Genomic DNA, 10,944 nt, shown 5'->3' with positions numbered 1-10,944 from the left:
AACTGTACATTATTCCCCTGATGATATAGTACAGCATGGCAATGTCATAAAGATAACCAAGGTCTATTTATTAATCATTAAATACCTCCACTCTGGAAGATGAAAGCTTGTCCTTCTAAATCAGGTTTCCCCCGACACCACACATATTGTAATTTACAAGGTTCTCTTTGATGATATCAGGGATACATCTCGCAAGGCCTTTTTAAACCATGTTTTCAATTATTCAATAAAACATGAATGGTTTAATGGTTAACTATTTTCCAGCATGCAACAACTTGTGGCCGGGATTCAATCCGAGCACTCTAGTTGAAAAATGCTACTTTTAAAGGCAATGTTAGCGCATTTATGGTCAACGCTACAGATGTCAGCTTGGAAATTGCCTTTAAATGTCAAATGTCATTTAACGTGGTTTTGTATTTAATCCCGGCCCTAATCTTCCTCATAGTGTATAAGTGAGCAAYGTATGGATCTGTCTTGCCTTCCAATGAATGTTGCTCATTTGCTGTTTTGACAACACATCCTGGCATTGTCAAAGATCTCATGGTTTGCATAACTGTGTTATCATTCTCTACCATGTGAGAATCATCTGGTTAACTCTGCTGTGTTGACCACTCAGTAGACATTTTCCAGTCTACATGCACAAAGAGACACCATGGTTCTCTGAAAAAGTATTTTATTAATGTGATTCCATTCCAAGACACATTATTGGTAGGATAAAGAAAGGATAATAAAAAAAACTGACTTGTGGAAAAAAGGCTGTTGATCCAGGCAAGTTTTGCATGGCTTATGTTCAATGTGTGAATGGTATTAAGTCCGTCCAACTACACACAGGAGATCAAGAATGTGACCAGGATAAGTTCCAGCAGCTTGTAAGCTAAATTTACCTGCCGAAGCAACGATACATGCTGAAGTCCCCATGACACTTTGCTGCATACTTTCAAAAGGCTTTCATTGTTTCCCAATGTCCTGTAGCCCATGTATACTTCTCTTCAACATCCTCTGGAGTTAATGAGGTTCCTCTGATATGTATTGACATTCAGGATCATTTGTGTTTATGTCCTCCCCTTGAATGTGTTCATGCAGGTATAGGTTCCAGAAAACTTGTGGATCTCTTCAAGTGCAGCCTGTGGCATAAAGCTAGGGTGTGGAGAAAATACAGAGATAGGGGGTTACCTATGAGTGAAAAACATGTATGTACTTTAAATTGGTCAAAATGACATGAGGCATTACCTTTTGAKGACAACGAGAGCATGCATGGTCCAGGGCATGTAAAGGTAGGCTGTGTTCGTCCTGACTGCATCCACAGTCCTTTCAGCAACTGTCTCTGGCTTGAGGGGAGGGAAGAGCGCTGGAAACCTACAGGACCAGAAAAACCAGCAAGATTAGGTATGCAGTAACTGCAATACATGGTTTCATCTAAACTACAGTGTGAAGAACCATGTTGCTCACCTGACTCTCATACCCTGGAACATCTCAGTGTTGGTGTGGAAGGGGAGCACGGTGGTGCAACCCACCCCGGGACAGTCCAGCAGGCCCAGAGTCAGGCTCTCCATGAAGGCCAGGGAGGAGGCCTTGGAGGTGCAGTAATCTATGGCCCCAGGGATGGGCGATTGGGAGAGGATGGAGTTTATACAGACTACGTGGCCATGCTGGAGCTCCAGCATCCGTGGCAGGAAGGCCTTTGTAGTCTGGATGGTGGAGAAAAAGGGAGGGAGGGCGTTTTTTGAGAAAATGTGCCGTTAAAGACATGAAATAGAGACACGCAGGGGAAGCAGGCCCGAGTGGAGCCACAGATTGAGTATACATTTATTTTTAGCTGATGATTGCATTTYTGTCTGCACACAACCTGACAGTTTGATCTATATTCAAACAGAGTGCCATAGGCCTTCTGATGTTCTACCTAGGGGCTGAAGCAGTAAGCCTATCATTTGGAAAYACCACTAAACTCATTTAAATGAAGCTGTGACTGACATGCCTGCTGGGCGCCCACCTCTGTCAACATGCAGGGTTATCTTCTTATGGCTGCAATCCCGTTAACGGGATGATATGACAACAGCCAGTGAAAGTGCAGGGCGCCAAATTCAAACAACAGAAATCTCATAATTAAAATTCCTCAAACATACATGTATCTCATACCATTTTAAAGGTCATCTTGGTGTTAATCCCACCAAAGTGTCCGATTTCAAAAAGGCTTTTCAGCGAAAGCACCACAAACGATTATGTTAGGTCACCGCAAAATCACAGACAAACACAGTCCTTTTTCCAGCCAAAGACAGGAGTCACAAAAACTAGAAATAGAGATAAAATGAATCACTAACCTTTGATGATCTTTATCAGATGACACTCATAGGACTTCATGTTACACAATACATATATGTTTTGTTCGATAAAGTTAATATTTATACCCAAAAACCTCAGTTTACATTGGCGCCRTGTTCAGAAATGCCTCCAAAATATCAGGAGAAATTGCAAATTGTCAAATAACAGAAATACTCATCATAAACTTTGATGAAAGATACATGTTTTACATAGAATTAAATATACACTTGTTCTTAATGCAACCGCTGTGTCAGATTTCAAAAATCTTTACGGCAAAACACAATATTCAATAATCTGAAAACAGCGTTCAGCCACAAAAGCAAGCCATACAGTTACCCGCCAAATTGTGCAGTCAACAAAACTCATAAAAAGCATGATAAATCTTCACTTACCTTTGCTGATCTTCGACGGAATGCACTCCCAGGACTCCCACTTCCACAAAAAATGTTTGTTTTGTTCGGTAATGTCCATCATTTATGTCCAAATAGCTATTTTTGTTAGCGTGTTTGGTAAACAAATCCAACGTCAGGCAGCGCGTTCACTAAAAGCAGACGAAATGTCCAAAAGTTCCGTAACAGTCAGTAGAAACATGTCAAACGATGTATTGAATCAATCTTTAGAATCTTTTTAACATAAATCTTGAATAACGTTCCAACCGGAGAATTACATTGACTTCAGATGTGCGATGGAACATAGCTCCCTCTCATATGAACGTGCATGGTCAGAGCATGGTAAGGTCATGATAGACATGACTAATTCCTGTCTCCTTCGGCCCCACTTCACAGTAGAGGCATCAGACAAGGTTCTACGGACTGTTGACATCTAGTGGAAGCCGTAGGAAGTGCAAACTCATCCATATCTCACTGTGAATTCAATAGGATCTTGGTTGAAAATCGACCAGCCTCAAAATTCCCACTTCCTGTTTGGATTYTTTCTCAGGTTTTTGCCTGCCATATGAGTTCTGTTATACTCACAGACATAATTCAAACAGTTTTAGAAACTTCAGAGTGTTTTCTATCCAATACGAATAATAATATGCATATATTAGCAACTGGGACTGACGAGCAGGCAGTTTACTATGGGCACCTCTGGGCACCTTTCATCCAAGCTACTCAATACTGCYCCTGCAGCCATAAGAAGTTATTGGCCACTAAAAGCACTTGTGGAGAATGATAAGATTGATCTAACTATMAGGAAACCCACACCTCTCTTCTTAAACCTCAACAACACTTACCCAAAACTGCCCCATTGTGTTGATGTGTTGAGATTTCAAAAGAGCGTCATCGTCGCAGTCCATCAGACTTTTCCCATGGACCACTGCAGCGTTATTCACCAGGATCGTAACATCTCCCACCTGGGAAAAGAATAACATAACAAATGTCAAAAACAAGACTGCGTWTTTATTTCTCATATTTAAGAAGTTATCCACTTTCTACCTACTTTCTTTTCATGTRAAGTTATGTAGTAGAGCTGACAGACAGTCATATTCAACACTCTTATCTTATCCAGACATTGCAATTGAGGTGTAATCTATATGTCAGATGGTGGAGAGGAATTAAGGAGCTATGAACCGCTGTCAGTTCYGTGGAGGGGAGTAACAGCAGTGATAGAAACCTTGACCTGTGAGCGTTTCACTGGCTCAAAACAACTTTTTTATTTGTCTGGATAAATATTGCTCATTGGATTTACTATGGATCTACTGTAAATAGCATACCTTCTCTCTGACCACCTTGGCCTGCTTGTAAACCTCCTCCCGATTGGCCACGTCGCACAGGAAGTAGTGGCACTCTGTTCCTGATTGGGAGATGTCTTCGCATGTCTCTTTCAGACACTTCTCTGTGCGGCCCCACAGGATCACCTAAGAAAGGAAACATATTGAAGGTAAACTAGCCATGGGTTACAAAATAGGGTTAGAAAACGACTGACAATGAAGTTGTGTAATACTCTATGTAATATGCTCTGAATAGAAGATGAACAAGTAACGCAGCTGCTTGAATAGTGATATTTAGCTTTTCAACAATCAGCGATCTATACATTTATTGTTGTCCAAATCCTGAGAAAAACATGACTAAAATAAGTTTAATGGTGTTAGGTTCTGGCTTGAAATATACTTATTCATGTTGCCAYACTAGAACTTATTGATTACTTTACATGTAAAAGAAATGTATATGTTGGGGCTCAATGAAGGGTGAACAGGAACTTTGTGTATGGAAAGTTACTGAGTGAGACAGAAAATGTATTAACTATTATGAATTATTAAACATGTTATTAAACATGGATATTAATATTTTTAAGGAAAAAGGCAAAGGGCAACAGTCTWGTCTCAGTTCCTGATAACGCAGGCCAGCTGCTGTGGAAGTAGGACAAGGAAGGATGTGGAACTCAACTCGAGATACGGTCAACAGTTGAAGAGAGAAGAAACCTCTGGGAGGGGGGCCAGAGGGGCCCACCCCGAAGACCATCTAATGTAACTACTGTCCTATCTCACACACACACACACACACACTTCAAGGCCTATGTTCTAAACTTAGGGAGGACCATGACAATACCAGTAAGAGGAACATACTGAGTTTCTGCCTAACAACAGAGAAGGATGTTTATCTTAGACATACAAAGAGGTGACTCCTAGTCAAAAGGTATAAATATGTGCTTGTGTGACTTGGGTTGAGTAAACCTTGGTTTGAGCTTTTACTAGTCGTCCGTTTGAGTTTTTACTCTCTTTGTTCAGAAGTTAACAATGGGTAGCCAAAACCAAATAACTATACCAACATCCCATGCTCTCAACAAGATGCAGCATTTGGTCCAAAAGGATGAGAAGACATCATTTGGTTGAAATGTTCATTTAATTCATAAAACAGAGAGGCCATTTTTAGGTGCAACAAATAGTTTTAGAGTGAGATAAAGTGGGTGGATTTGCAGTATGAATGAAMCGTCTCTTCATCAGCCTGGTGAGGCTAAATGAAGCTCAGTCATTAGAGCAGAGAACATGGGGTAGGATGGAGGTGGGGGGCAGTGATTGGGCAATTAGATCTGTCAGTCTTTGGGGTCAGTAATGAAATAAGGTGTCGAGCCCTCCTCATCTCTCAAACACACATTCTCAAAGAGATTACACAGCCTGTTGGGCACATGAGCCCAGTCATTTCTGGTCAGGGAGTCTGAAAACAGTGASTGTGTGAAGTACTGAGGGGGCCAATGTAGAGCTTGGTTGGTTGCCTGTGACCGAGGTTAATATTTGAGCAGAAAGAAAGTGATCCTGTGTGTATGTGTGTGTTTGTGTGTGTCTGGGTGTGTGCGTGGGCACGTGAGTGCAAGCACTTGCATGTCTTTCATCCACCCTTACAGTATGATATCAATGTTGTGTAACTATAACAATCCTAATTCTAATAGGGAAGATCACTTGACACAAGTACAGGTCACAGTGACATCCTTGTCCTGATGGTGAAGAACACAGAGACAGCCAGGGGCTATAAGCACATATTTCTTTAGGAATTAATAGGAGGATAGTGTATCTCAACCTCTCAAACATGCATAGCTTTCCAAAGGTTGCCTAAGGTTTTGCTGCTATCTGTCTTGTTTTACTGCAACACTACATCTAGGGCAATCTGATCAGCTGTCTGTGATTTACATAATGGAAGCACTAAGCGAATGAGACTTTAAAGTGAAACGTTTGCTTTGGGGCCTTCATTCATTTGAGTGGGAGGATCACAATCTGCATGACATGTAGTTTTTATCAGTTCCAAGACTTCAACATGTTTGTCTTTCCACTGGATGGGTCTTTGTTTGAGTTAATTAGGATTGCTTTTTTGTTTGCTTCCTTTGCCAGCCCATTTTAGTAATCAGAAGAGATGGACAAGTGGCAAGTGGATCTAGTTAAATGACTGAAAGCCTTTTATAGGATTTCATCCTAACAGTATTCACACTGTGTTTTCCTGTTATTTAATTCATTATGCTTATCTGCCAGTGCCAACACAAACAATGGGCAGTTAAATCTAGAGCTATCAGTTTAGAATGCCTACGTGTTGAGGTAAGACTAATTCTAAATTCCCTCACATCAGGTGACTAAGTATCTCTGATAAACCAGTGATTACTCTGAAGTGCCATATCTGACAAGATTAAAAAACATTCACCAATTGTGTAAAACTGATGGTCTATTCAAGGACAGTAAGTCTTCGCCATTACAGAGGGCTGATGGKTCAGGGTGCAATGATGAACTGGCGGTGTGGTCATCCACATGCCTACACCACAACACAATTATATTTGACAAGGAAAAACCTGGGTTCAAGGATGGGCATGAACCCTTCTCTTCACAGCAGCTGTAGGGGATAGGGGCAAACGGGGAGAGAGGGCTTTGGGAGTTCAGGAGGCAGTCGCCTGTCCTGCTGCTGTCTAATTAGTGCAGAGACAGCAGGGTCAGTTGCAGGGCAATACCCAGCTGGGAGCAGTGCACACACACGCACACACAAGCACACGCATACACACACAAGCACACACACACAAGCACACACACACACTATATAGTGCTTCAATGAATCAACCTGGGTAGAGGCATATGTTCCCAGTTCTCCAGATGAGAAGCCAGGGCTGAGAAAGATTGCATTATCTCTTAGTTTTCTAAATTGTACTTCTTCCACATGTTCACAATATTATGATCAAAATATTGAGTTGCAAAACTGACCCCCCTTTGTTGTGAAGCAGCAAATGATAGCTTTTAAAAGCCACAGGTTTCCTCTGGGTTCTTCCATGAGAAGATGTTGATGAAAGGATGATGAGCGAGGCCAAAGCACTTTAACTTAAAATGTTTTTTTTATAGCTCAGACAGTAATAAGCTGCAATTTTACATGAGGAAAAGGCCACATAAAAGAACAGCAATTATAAACCGGTTTGTTTGAGGCATGAATGCTGACAAAACATTTATTTTTACTGCTCTAATTACGTTGGTAACCAGTTTATAATAGCAATAAGGCACCTCTGGGGTTTGTGGTATATGGCCAATATCCAGGCACTCCGTGTTGGGTCGTGCGTARAGACCCGCCCATAGCCATGGTATATTGGCTGTATACCACACCCCCTCGGGCCTTATTACTTAAATAACAACTGTGACTCTGTCGTTCGCCACATGGCAATTCATAAAGCTAGTCATTATTGGTCTAAGTTACATAGCGAACATGCAACTATCTTTTGATTTGATTTGTTAAAGGGGGATGTGGTATTCATATGAAATCATTGTGAAATGATTATGTCTCAATCTGTGTGTCCGAGAGGTGTAAAATGGACTGGACTCTGTCCATTACACATGAGCGCTAACAGAACACCACGGTGGCTCACTATGCACTCAGCTGTGTAATGTTTGAAGGAAGTTATAATAGGAATTGTGGGTAGTCTGACCAGTAGTGGAGGCCTGGCGGGGACTGTCAATGTAGTCACTGAGGTATTTCAAACCTAAGTGACTGCTCCTTGTTAGGGAGGGGGATGGGGATGGAGACTATTTATAAGACCCCTGGCTGGATGGTGAATGTTTACGATGGGTGAGGCAGCTAAAACATGTCACCTTCCTCTGTAGGCTTCATTTYACCTCAATAATGAACTCAATGTAAGGTAATTTCTGCCTTTCTGGTTTGCTTGAAAAACACATCTGAATCTGTTTTATTCTGGCAATGTGATGTCTTATGTTGGCACTTGGCATAGGTAAGTGTKCCTTTGCTGGTCCCAGATGAACAACAACATTTGTTCTGTGAGGATTATGTGATTAGCTTTCAAACATGTTTCTTCAGAGAGTTTCAAGTAGAAAAAAGAAGCACACATTCATCCCAAATCCATAGCAGGGTTCTGTTATCAATTGATCAGTTCTGCTGGCAGTCATAAACCAATAAAACTTTCTTCTGGACATTAATGATGCCTGATCTCATCCACTATACATTTTCAGCCATAACTCCTATTTCGGAGCTTTGTCTGAAYAAATATAATTCTGTGCTTCACTATATCATGGCAGCGGTCAAACGGTCAGAGGGSGACCTTCAATTTCTGCAGACATGCCCTCTGGTTGACCTACTCTGTTGTGCAACTTGTACCAAAACTGAGGACGATGTCCTGCAATCTCAATGGTCCATTTACTCCTAAGGTCATGACCCCCTGCATTCATATTGGAAGAAACAATAGATTGGAGTAACAAATGGGCGAACTGATGTCTTTGCCCTCACAATGTACCTACTGCAAACATGGAGATTTTGGTAAAATAGGATGGGGGTGGGGCGGTACTASATCAATAAAAAATAATAGTTTTGTCAAGAAATGTGTGTAAATAAGACTATGTATATATAGCACAGGATGTGTTCAGAGGTACAGGTTGGTACAGGGTATGAACTCCGTCATCGTTATAACCATATAATTAACATGTACTAATTCAAAATATATGAAAACCTGCACAGGTGTGGGCTAATATTGGCTATTTTGAGTACTCCAATTGCCTAGGCTAAGACCCACTCACTTTTAATGCGCAACAAGTTGCCTAATAAAAACCCMAAATTAAGAAACTAAACGCATGCATCTGTTTAATTTACCTTTTTAGCACCCTGCTTGGCAAACTCTTGAGCCAGGTGACGACCAATACCTCGCCCCCCGCCTGTGATCAGCACCACCTCCTTGGTCAGGGTTCTCCGTCTACTTGGTTGCAGTAAGCACACGCTTGCTTTCAATATGTAGTATAGAATGTGGATGGGGAACAGAACCATACAGCCCAAACACTTCAAATCCATGTTACTTCTTGTACAGTAGCCTAAATTCTAAAATTCGAACACAGAAACACAAGTTCAGTAACGATATCCTCCAATCGTGATGTCCTTGGCAGAGCAGAGTTCAAGATGAGGTTTTTAGGTAATTATCGGGTTAAAACTAATAGCAGACTAAAGTAGGCTACTGCAGCACTTGAAGTCAATATTTCCTACAATTGATAACCTCGTCAATATACGGAGCTCAAGCATGTTTCTCAGTTTATTCCGAATACTGGCAAAACTATGTTATTTGATTCAATACCTCTTTACACCGGTAGTACTTTGTTACTTTTAACAAAACTGAACTCGAGTAACCTAAAGAAGGCGCGAGTGTCTCCAAAGGCATGCGCTACGGAATCGTCTACAACAAGTGTGTTGTGTTCCTTCCTTTAGACGTTACCGCCTCTGACTCTGGCAGCTTAATTTATAGAGCTCTGACTACCCGTTCTCGCAGTGCTGGAAAGACCTGTGATCTGAAGGGAGTTTTTTTAAGACCATTAATCCTGATTGACAGGTTGACTGGTGAGGAATATATTTATTGACTGTGTCGGCTGTGAATGGTTGTCTCGCTCCCCACCCCCGAGAAACGTTGGCCACCACTGCTGTGAAGGCATATTTCAGTTGCTCTCACTCTCTGATAAGTAATAGTTGGATACGTTTCTCATGCACTTGAGAAGTGCCATAACCTGCTTTGATAACTTACTTGGATTACTTTGATGGCACTTTGATGAGGCAACATTCACCCAAACTGGTTTAAGGGGTTTAAGGGGTTGGTTGCAGTATCCAGGTTGTGTGCACACACACAATCTCTGAAACTGAGAGCAGGCGGGGAGTAGATGTGTCAAGTGACTGGATTCGAAAATATTTGAGGGRAAAAAGTGAGGGGAAAATAGGAAGCACACAATTCTGCAGGAGCAAGCAGCAAGGAAGCAAAACAAGTTAACATGCCAGTAACACATTTTTTCAGATACCTSCAAATCAGGAATTTCTTAAGRACACATATCCCACAGTATGACATTAAGCCAWAGAATCCTAGACTTTATGATGTGCTACAGGCCCACATTGAGGCATCCACAGACACTATTAAAAGGGCTTGGGAGCAGGAACTTGGTTCAGAATACTCAGATGAGTAGGACTGGGTAGAAGCTCTCAGGAATATAAACCACAGTTCAGTGAATGCCAGACACAACCTTGTTCAGTTTAAGGTGATACACAGGTTACATTACTCAAAAGTTATACTGCATAAAATATTCCCAGACACCTCACAACTGTGAGAGGAACAAGCAGGATGAGGGGACTATGACCCACTTATGTTGKACATGTCCTAAGGTACAGTTGAAGTCGGAAGTTTACATTCAGTTAGGTTGGAGTCATTAAAACTTGTTTTTCAACCACTCCACAAATTTCGTGTTAACAGACTATAGTTTTGGCAAGTCGGTTAGGRCATCTACGTTGTGCATGACACAAGTAATTTTTCCAACAATTGTTTACAGACAGATTATTTCACTATAATTCACTGTATCACAATTCCAGTGGGTCAGTAGTTTACATTCACTAAGTTGACTGTGCCTTTAAACAGCTTGGAAAATTCCAGAAAATTATGTAATGGCTTTAGAAGCTTCTGATAGGCTAATTGGCATCATTTAAGGTGTACCTGTGGATGTATTTCAAGGCCTACCTTCAAACTCAGTGCCTCTTKGCTTGACATCATGGGAAAATCAAAAGAAATCAGCCAAGACCTCAGAAAAMAAWTTGTAKACCTCCACAAGTCTGGTTCATCCTTGGGRGCAATTTCCAAATGCCTGAAGGTACCACGTTCATCTGTACAAACAATAGTACGCAAGTATAAACACCATGG

General features: G+C 41.3%; 1 protein-coding gene across 1 annotated transcript; it reads right to left on the bottom strand.

The window, feature by feature from the left end:
- Window positions 1-656: 656 nt before the first annotated feature.
- On the bottom strand, window positions 657-9,520 carry dhrs3b (dehydrogenase/reductase (SDR family) member 3b). The gene is made up of 6 exons (XM_023993042.2): window positions 8,877-9,520; window positions 4,034-4,177; window positions 3,554-3,673; window positions 1,450-1,688; window positions 1,231-1,356; window positions 657-1,137 (listed from the first exon to the last, which is right to left on the bottom strand). The coding sequence occupies exons 1-6, from the start codon at window positions 9,069-9,071 to the stop codon at window positions 1,053-1,055; spliced, it is 909 nt and encodes a 302-aa protein (XP_023848810.1). The 5' UTR covers window positions 9,072-9,520; the 3' UTR covers window positions 657-1,052.
- Between the last annotated feature and the right edge of the window lie 1,424 nt (window positions 9,521-10,944).

Source organism: Salvelinus sp. IW2-2015, linkage group LG1 (assembly GCF_002910315.2).
Source record: "Salvelinus sp. IW2-2015 linkage group LG1, ASM291031v2, whole genome shotgun sequence".
Taxonomy (NCBI): domain Eukaryota; kingdom Metazoa; phylum Chordata; class Actinopteri; order Salmoniformes; family Salmonidae; genus Salvelinus; species Salvelinus sp. IW2-2015.
Note: the sequence above shows the minus strand (reverse complement) of the source record. Positions and strands in the feature narration are given on the sequence as shown.